The sequence below is a fragment of the Siphateles boraxobius genome, unplaced genomic scaffold, assembly GCF_051911475.1.
Source record: "Siphateles boraxobius isolate OS27281-9 unplaced genomic scaffold, OSU_SipBor_1 12, whole genome shotgun sequence".
Lineage (NCBI taxonomy): Eukaryota > Metazoa > Chordata > Actinopteri > Cypriniformes > Leuciscidae > Siphateles > Siphateles boraxobius.
The window spans coordinates 26,206,353-26,223,083 of NW_027508722.1; the positions used below are offsets into that span (position 1 = coordinate 26,206,353).

Sequence of the window (16,731 nt, forward strand, 5' to 3'; positions counted from 1 at the left end):
GATTTCACAGAGGTTGAAAGTGTCCAGTGTAACATCCAGTCAAGTGCCCAGTCCTCTCACATCTCCGAACAACCACTACTGTCGGAAGAGGAGTTGACCAACATTCTGAGGGACTTGGGATTGAACGATTTAGACCTAAGTGCATGTGAAGTCTCTCTCGAGTGGAAGAACAAACTCCTCAGCATCATCACAGCTCATGAGTCTATATTCTCAAGGAATAAGATGGATTGTGGTCTGGCAAAAGATTTTGTTCACAGGATCCGTCTGGTTGACGACAAACCGTTTCGTCTACCTTATAGCAGGATACCACCAAGTCACTATGAGAAGCTGCGGACAGCCCTGAATGACATGGAAGAGAGTGGCATAATAAGAAAGTCTAACAGTGAGTACGCATCACCTTTAGTACTTGTGTGGAAGAAAAATGGCGACCTCAGGATCTGTAATGATTTCAGATGGCTCAACGCCAGGACAGTAAAAGATGCTCATCCTCTCCCACACCAGTCAGATGCACTTGCTGCTCTAGGTGGAAATGCTTTCTTCTCCACTATGGACCTGACATCCGGTTTCTACAATGTGCCACTACATGAGGGAGACAAAAAGTATACAGCATTCTCATCTCCATTCGGACTCCACGAATACAATCGCATGCCCCAAGGCCTCACAAACAGCCCCGCTACATTTATGCGGATGATGATGTCGATTTTCGGTGACAAGAACTTCACCAGTCTGTTGTGTTACCTTGACGATCTTTTGGTCTTTGCTCCTACAGAGCAGCTTGCACTCGACCGGCTGGAGATGGTGTTTTCCAGGTTGAAGACTCAGAATTTGAAGCTCTCACCAAAGAAATGTAATTTTCTGAGAAGGTCTGTGAAATTCCTGGGCCACATTGTGGGTGAAGAGGGAGTCTGTACTGACCCTGAAAAAGTTCAGGCCATCACTGATGTACAGGTGTCTGATTTAATGGATTCCGATGGCGTCACTCCTTGCCCTAAGAAAATTAGATCATTTTTGGCTATGGTGTTGTATTATCAACATTTTATTGAGAGATGTTCAGCCAAAGCAAAGCCCCTCTTCAAGCTCATCTCCCAGCCGGACACGCAGTGCTTTAAAAATAAAGGGAGACATCCTAAAAAGAAAGTTGTAAATGTTAAACTCACACAATCAGACTGGACTGAAGAATGCAAATGTGCATTTGAGACTTTAAAGCATGACTTGCTTACAAGTGTAACATTAGCTCACCCTGATTTTGATGACCATTTCATATTAGCCGTGGATGCGTCTTTCGATGGGTTGGGAGCAGTACTCTCTCAGATCCCCAGAGGCAGTGACATGGCGAGGCCAGTGGCTTTTGCGAGCAAGACGCTTTCACGCTCTCAGATGAACTACCCCGCTCACAGGCTTGAGTTTTTAGCCTTAAAATGGGCAGTATGTGACAAATTCCATTACTGGTTGAAAGGTTGTCATTTTACAGCTTGGACTGACAACAACCCGCTCACATACATACTCACCAAACCAAGACTTGATGCATGTGAGCAGCGTTGGGTAGCGAAGCTGGCATCCTATAGTTTCGATCTGAAGTATGTGCCAGGAGCTAAGAACGTAGTGGCAGATGCACTCAGCAGAGAGCCTTTTGTCCAGTCGAGTGTCAGTCATCGCCTTGTGACAGAGCCATACCATGCTTTGTTAAATCAACTGAATGGTGTGATGGATGAAACAGTTCAAGATGCTTTCAGATACACAAACAACTGTCAACTTGTGAACACAGATGTTGAACCAAGCTCTGATTTCTCCCACCCACTTTCCCAGGGCAAGTTAACATCTCAGGAAATCTCCGCCCTCTTGAGTGCACACTGCTCTGGTGGGACAAGCCGTGTAATGGGGACGGCAGTCATCCCTCATTTGGAGAAGGAGGATTGTGCCACTGCTCTGCCTAAAAGCACTCTTCTGACTATGCAGGAGCAGGACAGCACCGTGAGTAGAGTGGTTTACTATGTCCGGAGACACAAGAGACCTGACAAACGTGAGCGTATAAAGGAGCCTCGTAGTGTAATCAAGCTGCTCAAGCACTGGAACAAACTCACACTGCAAGATGGAATGCTATTTAAAGTGAAAAGAGATCACAACATGAACAACAAGCTCTATCAGTTCATTGTACCAGATTGCTTAAAACAACAAGTTCTTCATGGCATACACAATGCCGCAGGTCACCAAGGACGCGCACGTACACTCTCCCTGGCCAGACACCGTTTTTTTTGGACAGGTATGGCGCATGATATTCTGCATTATGTCAGAAACTGCAAACGTTGCATTGTTGGTAAGACGCCGGAGCCTAATGCTCGTGCCCCTTTGGAGACCGTTCACACCACAGAGCCCATGGAATTGATTTGCATTGATTTCTGGTCAGCAGAGCAGGGAGATAACAAGTCTGTTGATGTTCTCGTAGCGACTGATCATTTCACCAAGATGGCTTTTGCTTTTCCTTGTAAGAACCAGTCAGCGAAACAAGTGGCTCGCCGTTTATGGGATGATATTTTTTGCATATATGGTTTCCCGAAGCGTGTGCATTCTGACCAGGGGGCTAATTTCGAGAGTAAGCTCATCAAGGAACTGTTGGATATGGATGAGATAAAGAAATCGCACACGACCCCTTACCACCCGATGGGTAACGGGATCACAGAGCGTTTCAACAGGACCTTGGGGAGCATGATCAGAGCCTTACCCCCCAAGTCCAAAGCAAAGTGGCCCCAGTCGTTAAGAGTGCTGACTTTCTGTTATAACTGCACTGTCCACGAAACAACCGGCTTTGCACCATTTTACCTCATGTTTGGGAGGATTCCCAGACTTCCAATTGATGTAATGTTTCAACATGTTCTAAGGAATGATCTTGTCATTACTCATTCAGAGTTCGTGTCCCATCTCAAAAGAGACCTGAGTGAGGCAGCACAGGTTGCTCAGAGGCACAGTTCAGCCGAACAGGCTCGTCATGCTAAGCTCTACGACCGCAAGGTAAAAGGCTCTCCATTGACTGTTGGTGACAGGGTTTTGTTGGCAAACAGAGGCGAGAGAGGAAAACGGAAAGTTGCAGACAAATGGGAGTCAATTCCTTACGAAGTGTTGTCAGTAAGATCGGCGATCAATGTCTACCGTGTGAAGGACACAGTCACTGGCAAAGAAAAAACAGTTCATCGGAACTTGCTCCTTCCTGTCAGTTTCCTGTTGAGAGACGATGAAGTTGACCTGTTGTCTGATTCCCTGTCAGTTGGAGCTGGAAGTGATCATGGTGATGCTTTGCCTCATGACCAACTTGACAGCGATGAAAAAACATTGCAGTGGATTTTGCAATCTGGAAATAATGCTGGACTAGATGAGGTTGTTGTCGAGTTACCCAGTTCATCTAACACAGTAGAGAATACTCATGTGGATGATGTTGTCGACGACAGTCATGGATGTACTGGCCGGGACAGGGATGTGAGCCAGTCCTCATTTCTAGACGATCAGTCTGCCCACAATCACCCCATACAGCCCCCCACAGACTCGCCAGCTGATGCACACTCACATATTCCCAGTAGTGTAGACTCAGAATCAGTTGAGCCAGTAATTAACCAGCCTAGGCGAGGCATGCCTATGACTAGGATTGGTAGGACCATTAAACCTCCAAAGAGATTAATTTGTGAGATGAATGACCAGGTTGTGGAAGATTCAAGATCTTCAGTTAGTTCTTTTGTTACTCTTATGAGACATGTTTTTGCAGTGTAGCCTGAGACGTTATAATGTGCCTTTTGAGTAATTCTGTTCCTGAGTGTAGACAGATACTCCATTTTCTCTGGAGTTTTTGAGCTATGTCAATTGGGAGAGGTGTAAACGGCATCTCTTGTGTCTATGTTAAGGTTTAGGTTTTGGTACCACCCTATCCTTGCATATCTCTGTAGGAGGAGTTTTGTAACTGACTATAAGGCAGTAACGCTCAATGTAATTAATTTTTTTTTCTCTTTCCCTTCTTTCTTCTGTTTTAGATGCGCTCCCCTGATTTAGCAGAAATTTAGGGGGGTGTATGTAACGGGTTGTATATAGTTGTTAAATTCCTGCATAAATGGGGACAGCGCCATCTGCGGGCGTCACTTGGTATTGCGCCACTGTGCTAAAAATAGCGAATTCTGGGTAATCCACAGCAGAACTTTTGATAACTGCTGTGGTAAGTCGCATGTTAAGCGCTGCAGAGACAATTATAGCCTAAGTGCTTAAAATCTCACTACACAATGTTTTATTTCACTGTATTTTTGTTATGATGTAACTAAGAGATGAATGCTGTTTGTTTGACGTCGAGTGAGTCATTAGTTTTAGAGTTGAATGTTAAATGTAGCATATGTTGCATGGCTGCTGCTAATGCTATTCCTCCTTACCGTGTGTTGTGTAGGGCTGTTCTATTCTCTGTCTGCGATGTCATGCCATTCCTGATTCGTTTTGGTTTCCCCTTGTGCAGGTAATATATAGAATTTTTAGTTTATTTTTGTTGTGTGAAAAATGTATGTTATAAGAGCAATATTTCTGTTGAAAACAATTTGCTGTTTTATATACTGTGTTTTCATATAGCAGAAATGTTTTAGAAGCTGGAGATTTTATTTATTTTATTTTATTTTACATTTTACTGTGGAAAAGACAAAGAATTGTGAAACATGTATATTTGTACTTTTGTTTAAAAAAAGAAGAAACATTCCACTATACGATCACATTTGAACCAGTTTAATAAAAAAGAGCAGAACTTTTGATAACTGCTGTGGGCTGTTCTATTCTCTGTCTGCGATGTCATGCCATTCCTGATTCGTTTTGGTTTCCCCTTGTGCAGATGCTCCACATACACAACGAGACTGATACATAGAGGACCGTCACACATAGACACTTGATATTTAATCTTATTAGATGATTAGTTAATTGCATTTGATAGATTTTATTTTCAATAAAACATCTGCAATGTGTTTGTAAAATGTATTTTATGCGTGTTTGGTCTGAGTTTTTGTTGCATTTCCACTGTTCTTTTTTACAGTCTATGCTTCTGACCTTCTGACCAGCAGGGTTCACATAACAGTGAATCATTTTGCGAAGCAATTGGTTCACTTGATTCAAAGCTTTAAAAAGATTCATTTCGGTTTCTCCCCCAACATCTTCCGAGATAGGCGTGAGAAGCACGTACAGTCAGAATTTATAGAACAATTTTTAGACCCGCTGAAGTAAAAAGTAAATGCAATAAAAAAATAACTGGCTTCTGACTAAAAACTAATTGCGGGCCAATTTTTTGCACGATAAACTTTCGTTTTAAAACAATTATTTTTTTATTTCTTTTTTTTAATACATTTTTATTACAATAACATGACAGTGCTGAGTTTAAACGAATGCAGTTACAATGTATGTATGTAAATGGAACAACGAATTCCAAATGTTTCCGTAGTGCCAGTGCATGAGCTCCTACACTGATGCTCCGCCCCCAGGCAGTCCTAGTGAAGGTTCCCGTCTGTTAAAGTGGTTGCCAGATTTATTTTCAGTTAGTACGTTATGTTATGTTGGATATATGGAAAAATGAATTACGTTTGGTATGGTAAACATCATAAATACCATAAGCTCAAATTAGCTCGAATGATTATAGTGGCAAACTGTGAACCTGCAGTTTTTCTGATATTCTAATATATTTTAAAATGTAGTCTCTTTTACAGTCAGAAATTTTTTAAGAATTGCAAACTACCACAATACATAAGGACTTGGATCAATTAAGACATTTTATTACAAAACATTTATAAAACTATTTTTATAAGACCCTGAATGTTCCTTACTTATTTTATTAATATGTATTAATTGACTCTTTTCACATTTCCGGGGTTCTCAGAAGCGGAATAGTTGTGTTGTTGAAATGTTACTGTTATGAACAGCACTTTTTTAAGTATAAAAAACACATACATAAAAAAATCAATATAATTAATTCATTATCCGCTGTGATGTTTTACGGTTTCTTAGACATTTATTTGCTTTTGCAGTTTTTGTGAATATCTGGCAACTCCAATGCGATACTTGCAGTGCACATATGCGGTAGTAGGAAGTGGTGAATGAGGAGAGAACAGGCTAGCGCTCGGGCGATTAAATGGGACTTTGGGAAATACAATATCCGTCAGAATAACTAGTCTTTGATAGCACACCTCCATACCTCACTGCTGTAAGTATTGCTGTGGTCATTTAAGAATTGTAGGTGGTATAAATATTATCCAGTCTCACTGTGCCAAGGCTATGCTTCTGTAAGGCCAGTCTATTAGATGCATCCCATATGATTCAAATCACTTTTCAAATGTCAGTTTTCTAAAAACTATTTTGATGTTGTTAAGAAGTGTTGAATGATTATAGTGTCAGGAAGTGACTGTATGATTTACAGACCTGCCTGCACCTGCCATGATAAGTTGGAAATGTTTGGTTCAATAAAATAATTAATTAAATCTAAGAAAATATTAAATATGCTCAGGGATGGGATAGTCAAAGACGGGATAGCTGGCTAAATGTTGGGAGTTTTCTAAACTGATTAACTCAAGCACTATTTTAATGTTGGATGGATAAGCTTGAATATGAATATAACATAATAAACAGTGACATAATTGTTATGCTTTGTTATTGGTGTAAACAGAAAGATGTCACCAGATGAATTAGTCTACCTAGGAATCCTTGGTGCATCAATACCTGTTGGATTCCTATTCCGCTACCTAAGTAAGTCTGACTATGTCTTACTTCACGTTAGAGCCCACATATTATAATGTGTTAATAATAGGGTGAATAAAGGTAAAGTGGTATAATTTGTCGTTGACATTGTTTTAAAAAACATTTAGAATGTGTGAGGGGCTGAGCCAATGTTGTTTTGTGACATAAAGTACAAAATATTAAATACTAAAACTTGAAGTCTCACTTCAAACTAGGGATGCTCCGATTGATCGGACGCCGATCATGATCGGCCGATATTGGCTAAAAATAGATTGATCGGCGAACCCCAAAAGCGCCGATCAAAGAAGCCGATCACGTGACGTAAATTACTCGCCCGACTTTTTCCCACCTGCATGCGTGGCGCACGGGCACACAACAGCAGAGTGGAGCTTGGCAGTGGCAACATGAGTTCTCCTTCACCGGAACGAATAGGGAGTCTCCCAACGGATTGAAGCGCGCGTCCGAGTGAAGACCGTGCACCGCGCGAGCCACAACAGAACACGGTATCTGCGCCACTGATCGCTGCGGCAACGAGCACTTTGATCACTTGATAAAAAAAAACATTTCAGCGCTAGATCGACTTATTTAACAAATGAACAAAATGAATGCTCTGAGTTAACTGGAGATGTTTTTATTTATTTGTATTGGTACATTCGTGCCGCGAGATGTTTCAAATGGTGGTGGTATTTTTTTTTTTTTGATCCGACGTAGTTGGTTCCTCAACTACATCAGATTCAGATTCAGATTATTTTATTTAATGCCATGTCAGCATTCAAAGCTATTTTCATGGCAAAAATTCAATTATTAAAATACAAATATCATATAAATACAATAAAACAAAACAAAACAAGAAGTCATTTTATACAACATATATTTTTAAATGAACATATGATAAAAAATCCAAAACCTTTTCAGGCATAATCTCATTAAATATCTCCTTTAATGAAGTAACTTCATAAAAGAGCATTCTGCTCAACTACATCAGACGTTTATAATAATAACAGAAAAAAACTTGCCATAGTTTTGTCCTTTTATCAGTAGCCAGTTTTTGGTGTAACAAGTTGTACATTTTGTTGCCAATTAGTAAATGTAGTGGGTGTATTAAGAGGCTACAATTTCCAAATATGCCTAAGTGTAACTTGATCCCCTCCCATTAGGCTGATCTGATGTGTGTTGATCTGCCTAACCCCTCTTTGTTTGGAATAATTTAATGTTACTCTGCCTTATTTGGGAAAGCTGGCCTACAGTAGCCTTAAGACATTTTCGAAATACAATTAAATAAACACATTTCTACAAATGGTGCAAACTCTGCTAGATTATAGATAAAAGATTCCCATTCCCCTGCCATTCTGTGATCGGCAGTAATCGGCAATCGGCAGATCATGATTTTGGTGATCGGTAATCGGTGATCGGCCCCAAAAATGCTGATCGGAGCATCTCTACTTCAAACACACGTAGATTCAATAAACATGTATAGACCCCACCTAAAACATCCCATAGATCAGTTTTTCAGGCATTACTCGCAAATTATTATTTATTATTATTATTATTGTGAATAACTCAAAATTGTAATTTTTATTTATTAATTGAATGAAATGAGAGGGGAGGGAGGGGGCCCTGGGGGTGTGTCAATACTTCTGTTTCATTATGATTTTAATAACTCTTGATCACTTTTGTGTGCATTATTTACCAGGCCCTCCAGTCAAGCAGGGGGCGGCATTGCTCTTAGGTTTAATCATCTCCATTGCTACCTGTGGGATCCACACTCTACACTCTTTCTTTACAGTGTTAGGAACATGGCTGATTATAAAGATCAGTTGGAGGTTAGTGTGAAATGTAGCTGTCTGGAATTTTACATGAGATTCGGTGGTATTTCCCTGAGCTCTTATCTTTTTGTTTATTCTTTTATTTAGAAGTGCCCCTGCTCTGTCTTTGGGCTGGACGTTTCTGTACCTCCTCTTTTTCCGTCTGGTCACCTGGTTTGGCCTCCCTCAGCCAACACCTTTTGCCAATGCCATTCAGCTTCTTTTGACATTAAAGGTAAAACGCAATTAAAATTAGACACATTTTCCATGTTTTAATCTCTTGATATAGATATTGAATGAGTTTTGTTTTGAATACACAGATGGTCAGTTTAGCTAATGAGGTTCAAAGTTATTACTTGGAGAAGAAAAAGGAAGTTAGCGCCTTCACCAAATCCCCAGTTGTGGGAGGACTTTCCCATGAGCCTTCACTCTATGAAATGATATCGTATAGCTACTGCTATGTGGGCATAATGACAGGTATTTTGGATATTGATTTGAATTTCCTGGAATGCTTTTGAGTCTGTTCAAATGTTCTGTGCTGTATGTTTTGCATGTATGCTAACTTGTCTTTCTCTGTTTCTCTCTGCTACTAGTTCAGTAATGTGTGAGTCCAATTTCTTTTTATAACTGATTGTGTTATTATTGCTCCTCTTTTACCATGATTTGTCCTCCCAAACCATACACCCATATGCTTCATTTTGTCATCCCCTGTGGTACATTGATATGGCTCATTATTGCATTTGATTCCATACCTATACTCCATTCTATCCCAATATCATGTGTCATCTTTGCCCATCTATGCCATGTCTTCATTGATAACTCTTACCATGCTCTCCTCACATTCCTTCATTTTCCATTCTTTGTCCCACCCACTCTTGCCGGTGTCCCCCAGGTCCCTTCTTTCGCTATCAGACGTATGCAGACTGGTTGCAGCAGTCCAGTCCCCTGTCGCTGCCGGGTAAAGAGCCCTGCCTGCAGAGGCTGAAGATGGTGCCCGTTTACGGAGTTCTCTTTATGGCTGTCAACTCTTTCTTTCCCTTGTCCTATGTCCGTACTGAAGAATTCCTGGAGCGCAACTATTTTTACAGGTTTGTTTTTCTGGATTAAAGGACCAATCCAGACTGAGTCTAAAAGCAAAGTCCAAAGGACATAATTATATTTGAATCACACTTTATCACAATTGTTTTTTGTTTGTTTTTTTAACCATATTGAGAATCATAGTGGTTATGTTTCAGATTTTTCTACATGGTGGCAATATTCTTTGTATTCCGGATGCGTTTCTACTCCGCATGGTGTGGGGCAGAGGCAGGTTGCATCAGCGCAGGTCTAGGCTGTTACCCTCAGGGGGCGCTGTCAAAACCTGGGGGAGGACCAATGGTGAAATATAGGTAGGGTGATTCACATTATTACCTTTTATTAGCTTTTTAATGTGCTTTTACAGTTTGACTGTAACTTGTAAATACGATGACTTGACTTGATGACTGAGGATTTTATCTAATCAGGAGGTATATCAGGGAAAACCTGGCATGTTCTATGAAAGGATATGATAGAATTTGAATTATCCAAGAATAGAAATTTACATGTTACAGTAATAGACTTGAAGCAGGATCAAGTAAAGAACAGCATCAGAGGTCAGCAGGGTTACAGTTAGGCAATATTAAACTGTACACATCAGGACAAACATGATACATTAGGATAGGATAATTTTCAGAAGCAATTAAACAATTTTTTTATCCATTACAAAAGCTTCAAATTAATCACAAATACAGTGGAGACTGCAGACATAATGTTGAAAATAACAACTGTGGCTGGAAACAGCTGATTTTTAAAGAAAGATCTACTGTTACTCAAAGGCCCATTATCAGCAACCATCAGTCCTTTTTTAATCTCATGTTATGTTTGCTAATCCAAGTTAATTTTAAAAGGCTAATTGATCATTAGAAATCCCTTTTGCACAGCTGACAACTGTTGCACTGACTAAGGAAGCAATAAAAGTGGCCTTCTTAAATTAGTTGAGTCTCTGGTGCATCATGGGTTTGATTACAGGCTCAAAATGACCAGAAACAAAGAACGTTCTTTGGAAATGCGTCAGTCTATTGTTGTGCTGAGAAATCAAGGCTATTTAATGCGAGAAATTGAACTACTTCCTCCATAGTACAGCGCAGACTGCTTCTAACCAGAATAGAAGGAGGAGTGGAAGGGCCTGGTGCACAATGTGCAAGAGGACAAATACCTTAGAGTGTCTAGTTAAAAAACAAGGCTGTTTCTAGTTTAGAAACAGACTCCTCACAGGTCCTCAAATGACAGCTTCACTAAACAGTACCTTCTAAACACCAGTGTCATCAACAGTGTAGAGGCAACTCTGGGGATTCTGGTCTTCTACGCAGAGTAGCAAACAAAAAGCTATATCTCGGGCTGACCAATAAAAAGAAAAGAATAAGATGGGCAAAAGAGCACAGACACTGGACAGAGGAAGACTGGAGAAATATGTTATGAAATATGACCGATGAGTCCAAGTTTGAGGTTTTTGGGTCAAACAGAAGAAGATTTGTGAGATGCAGAACAATGGAAAAAAAGCAAGAGGATCTGTCAAGCATGGTGGAGGCAGTGTGATGGTCTGAGGGTGCTTTGGTGGTGGTACAATGGGACATTTGTACAGTAAAGATACCATTCAGTACAGTATGATAAAACAGACCTTGAATAAGGAAGGCTATCACTATATTTTGCAACACCATGCATGCCATACCCTGTGGACAGCACTTGATTGGGGCCAATTGCGTCCTACAACAGGATAATGACTAAAAACACACCTCCAAACTATGCCAGAATTATTTAGGGAAGAAGCAGTCAGCAGGAATTCTGTCTGTAATGGAGTGGGCAGCACAGTCTCCGCCGGATCTGAACCCTATCCAGCTGTTGTAGGAAGTGTCCATCAAGCCAATCCATCTTGTGGGAGATGCTTCTGGAAGCATGGGGTTTAATCTTGTCGGATTACCTTAAAAAAATGGACAGCTAGAATGCCAAAGATCTATAAGGCTGTAAATGCTGCAAAAGGTGGCGTTTTTGATGAAAGCAGAGATCAGTAAAAAAAAAAAATCAGTAAATTACGGCATTCCCTATTCTTTTGCTATATTTCCTATTCAAACTAATTTCATGTGTTTTCATGGAAAACAAGGAAATTTCGAAGTGATCTCAAATTTTTGAACGGCAGTTGAAGCAGCACAACTGTTTTCAACTGTAAAAATATTTATTTACTTATTCCAAGTTTAAATATATTTAATATTTAAAATTGATGTTACAAATTCTGAGAATGTATAGTCATTTTCAGAATTGCTAAAGATTATATTTAACAGTGTTAATAAATTATTTGCGTTTTTAAAGATTAGCTTTAAGTGAAAATTTAATAAAGTAAATTTAATAATCTGTTAATATCAGACAGTCACTGTTAACGATATATTGTAAATCACCAGTGTAAACAGTACTCACAATAAAAAACGTCCATGTTTCTTCAGCCTGTACCTATAAAAAGCATTAAGTGAGATAATCTACAGGAAATTACAAGCTCATTTGAGGTTTAATCATGTGGTTGATAATGTTGTATGTTTCAGTCCTGATCCAGACACAGCTGTGGAGTATGACTTCAAAACTATCCAGAACATTGACTGTTATAATACAGATTTCTGCGTCAAGGTTCGGCATGGCATGCGATACTGGAACATGACGGTGCAGTGGTGGCTTCACCACTATATCTACCCCAATGCCCCTTTCAAAGCGTACGCTCTCAGGTACGAGCATGTGGATTTGACCTTTCAACTGCATCGTGGTTAAAATGCTCTGTTATTGACCATCATAATCTTCAACTTTGTTTTGTCTCTTTTCTCACATTGTGGCAGGGCTGGATGGACAATGTTAATCAGCGCTTACTGGCATGGCCTCCATGCTGGCTACTACCTCTCTTTTCTCACCATCCCACTGTGTATCGCAGCAGAATCGGCAATGGAAGCTTCCGTCAGAGCCCGCCTGGGGCCGAAGGGCCAGAACATCTTCGACTGGATCCACTGGTTCCTCAAGATGAGGGCTTACGACTGCATGTGCATGGGATTTGTTCTCCTGAAGGCCAGCGACACCATCAACTACTGGAGTTCCATATACTTCATAATTCATATCATTGCAATAGTTTGTATAGGAGTAGGACAAATCATGAAAGGAGGGAAAAAGAGAGAGAGGAGGGAAGGAACTGAAGGAGAGAAACAGGATGTGGTAAGAGAGAAGGCTGAGTGAAACAAATGTGTGATGTGATGATAACTGGAGAGTTGGTATGTTTACACACACACACACACACACATAAAAAAAACATTTCTCAACGTGCACTGTAATAGCCATCAACTGCCATTTAACAGATTTTGTTTTTTTTAAAACAACACAGAGAGAAGAGTAATAAGTGATGAACCCAAGGATATCAATCTTTATTTTATTAACAGTGAAAATAGCTTTCAATTAATTTCCATACTTTTAATGTTATCATTAATTTTTTTATTACATATATTGAAAAATGTTTATTTTTGTTGACCGAAAAACAGTGCAACCTTATAGATTCATCCTGACCAGGTCAGTATTGTATTTATATTAAGTAAATATTGGAATTGGAGTTTTTCTCCTAATCAGTGGCAAAGGAACTGGAATTCAGCTCCCACTCAGAGGACTTATAACTGAATCCATCCATCCATACACACACACACACACACACACACATACACAAAACTGATGAATGTTAGACCCCGGCCCTATCACTACAAAAGTGCAAGTGCAAGGAGATTTACACTCTGTAATAGTGTCAATGAGGTCACACAACCTTTGTGATAAAGTTGTATATATGGGATATTAAAAGTTAGTCTGCCTTGTTTTTCACCCATTCTGAGTATCCATTGATGGTTATGGAACATTATTTTTATGCTACAAAGAATGTGAAAGTATTTGGAAACTTTCTTTTTCTCACATTTTCAGAAAGTAGGAGTGAATATTTTTGCTATTTTGTTCATTTGCTCTTTAGTTTGAAGCCATATGATGAAAAGTGCAACCTAATGTTAAGTGTTGCTAAACATGTATCAACAAAGTAATATGTTAATACTAAGAGGAATTAAAGTCTGGTTGAGTCTGAATAAGTATGAAAGATGTAAGAAAATGTAATTATTATATAAAAACAATACTATTCCAGAACATTCTGAATTTTTTGTTCTCGTGCTGGTGTTTAGTTTATATATCATTTCAGATTGTATCCTTGTTCCTGTAATGTCTACCTGCTATATTTTACCTCTAATGTTTACCTTCTGGACAATATTTAACACAGGATGTACCACTCATATCCTTCCAGATTTGTTTGAAAAATCAGTGTTTTCAATAAAATAAGTGATTTTTATCCCTGCCAAACTTCTTCTCCTGATGTAATTTCTGTGTTTGGTTACAAAATACAGGATCTCACAAAAGTGAGTACAACCCACACATTTCAGCAAACATTTTAGTATATCGCCTCAAGGGACAATACTGAAAGTTGGATGTACTTTAGAGTTGTCAATGTGCTGCTTGTAGCAGTATATATTTACTGTCCTCTGAAAATAACTTGACATACAGCCATTATTGTCAAAATAGCTGGCAACAAAAGTGAGTACATCCTAAGTGATAATAGCTGTATATCGTTTAACCATGCAAAGCCATGTCCTATTCATCATGTTCATGTTTTTGTCAGCTTGACAGGACTATACAAATTTTTGTTTCTTGTATTAGAGCAGTTGAAATTTGTGCTCTCAAAATTGTGAGTACAATTCTCTCAGACTGACCACTGGATGTTCAACATGGCACATCATGGCAAAGAACTCTCTAAGGATTTGAGAATTCGAATTTTTGCTTTCCACAAAGATGGCCTAGGCTATAATAAGATTTGTAACACCCTGAAACTGAGTTACAGTGCAGGCCAGGGTCATACAGAGGTTTTTCCACTCTGAACAGGCATCGCAAGGGTCAATCAAAGAAGGTGAGTCTACACTTTGAAGCTGGCTCCAAAAAACAGACGCATGAGTGCTGCCAACATTGCTTTAGAGGTTGGAGGTTCAGATGGTGTCCAGCATGTGTGGTGACGCCTGGTGAGGAGTACCAAGAAAATTGTGTCTTGCCTACAGTCAAGCATGGTGGTGGTAGCATCATGATCTGGGGCTGCATGAGTGCTGCTGGTACTGGGGAGCTGCGCTTCATTGAGGGAAACATGGATTCCAACATGTACTGCGACATTCTGAAGCAGAATATGATGCCCTCCCTTCAGAAACTGGGCTGAACGGCATTATAACGACCCCAAACACACCGCCAAGATGACAACTGCCTTACTGAGGAAGCTGAAGGTGATGGAGTGGCCAAGTATGTCTCCAGACCTGAACCCTATTGAGCACCTGTGGGGCATCCTCAAGCGGAAGATGGAGAGGCGCCATGTGTCTAACATCCAGCAGCTCTGTGATGTCATTATGGAGCAGTGGAAGAGGATCCCAGCAACAACCTATGGAGGATTAAGGCATTGCTTACAAAGGTGTTCACACAAAATGTTGCCACTTTGGACAGTTTTGACATATTCACTTAGGGTTTAATCACTTTTGTTGCCAGCTGACAATAATGGCTGTATGTTAAGTTATTTTCAGAGGACAATAAATATATACTGCTATACAAGCAGCACATTGACAACTCTAAAATGTATCCAAGTTTAATTTCTATAGTATTGTCCCTTGAGAAGATATACTAAAATGTTTGCTGAAATGTGAGGGGTGTACTCACTTTTGTGAGAATTAAAAAGTATGATCTGATTTTTCATTATTGTCTCAAACATTTTTGTTATTCCTATTTTTTTTCTTTCGCTGTAATTGCTCACATTCTGCCTTGACTTGCACTACTTTTCAAAGGTGGGCTTGATTTTTTTAAAGTCTCTTATTATGCTCACCAAATAATTTATTTGATAAAAAAACTGTAATATTTAACTATTTAAAAATATTTTCTAATATAGGCTAATATATTTTTAAATGTGATTTATTCCTGTGATACAAAGATGAGTTTTTTTTTTAATTGTTTGTTAACATGGACAAACGGTGCATAATCTAATTAGGCCTACGTATGTGCTAATTTGCATAAATACCCAAACCGATCTAAACAGTAGGTGCCAGGTGAAAATGTCTTGTTGGGAAATTACAGTTAAAGACTTATGTTAAGGTCTGAATGTGCAACATAGAGGCAAGAAGAAGTCCACTAGCCTACTTTAGAAACCAGCCTTTATTAATTATTTTTGCAGAGATGGGGTTTGGGGCTGGGTCCGTGGGACTGTTTCTAGGGGAAGAGTCTGAGGGAAGAACAGGAGACAATTGAGTAAGGATAATGCAGAAGATAAAAGGTAGGTGAAATAAAAAGTGGCAGGATCAAAAAATCTAATTAAGTACACAATGCACCGAATGCCCAAACCACATCTCTTTTTAAAGTTTATCGCTTTTTTTCTTCCGCAGGATTTTTACTAGGCGTTGCAGGAAGAGAGCTCCGCGATTTTACCTTTTACAGAAACCTCCATAGTCGTGCTGGCCTCAACTTTCTTTTCAATAGCCTACTAGGCGACAGATCTTTCCCTTTGGGGTCTAGTTTTAGTTTGGCAGGTTTAAACAGTTTTTGTGAAGACATCGACATTAAATCAGTTGGAGTTACTCACTTCAAGCTAACTTTTGGGAACATCTATAACGAGCTTCATAAAACACGACTGCTCAACCCGGCATCATCTTCGTGCGCCTCTCCATCAGAAATCATTTTTGTGGAAACCGTGAAAATGAAATAGGCCTATTTATTTTTAGGATTCTTTGATGAAAATTCAAAAGAACAGCATTTATTTAAATTAGAAATGTTTTATAGCACTATACATGTCTATACTGTCTATTTTGATCAATTTAATGTGCCCTTTCTGGATAAAAGTATTAATTTCTTTAAAAAATGTACTGACATTAAACCTTTAAAATTTGTATAGTAGACTATACCAAATTTCGGAATTATTTTGCCCATTTTAGTGAATGTTTCATAAGCATTGAAATTTTGTATTATTTCGTTCTCGTGTTTACTGTGTAGGTTTTAGTGATACGATTCGATTAGTCTGTTACTGGCTTATGCGACAAAAAGGATATGCCCCTCG

At 39.3% G+C, this 16,731-nt stretch overlaps 1 protein-coding gene across 1 annotated transcript; it reads left to right on the forward strand.

Annotated features, from left to right (window-relative positions):
- Positions 1-6,052: 6,052 nt before the first annotated feature.
- On the forward strand, positions 6,053-13,961 carry mboat7 (membrane bound O-acyltransferase domain containing 7). The gene is made up of 9 exons (XM_077216467.1): positions 6,053-6,199; positions 6,659-6,738; positions 8,423-8,552; positions 8,643-8,769; positions 8,855-9,011; positions 9,427-9,622; positions 9,770-9,922; positions 12,143-12,319; positions 12,428-13,961. Exons 2-9 carry the CDS (start codon positions 6,663-6,665, stop codon positions 12,813-12,815), a joined length of 1,404 nt encoding a protein of 467 aa, XP_077072582.1. The 5' UTR covers positions 6,053-6,199; positions 6,659-6,662; the 3' UTR covers positions 12,816-13,961.
- The last annotated feature ends 2,770 nt before the right edge of the window (positions 13,962-16,731 follow it).

Coding starts and splice junctions, on each gene's coding strand:
- mboat7 (XM_077216467.1), top strand. CDS start 6,663: ATGTCACCAGATGAATTAGTCTACCTAGGAATCCTTGGTGCATCAATA. Junction 6,739..8,422: donor ATTCCTATTCCGCTACCTAA/GTAAGTCTGACT, acceptor ATTATTTACCAG/GCCCTCCAGTCAAGCAGGGG. Junction 9,923..12,142: donor GGACCAATGGTGAAATATAG/GTAGGGTGATTC, acceptor TGTATGTTTCAG/TCCTGATCCAGACACAGCTG.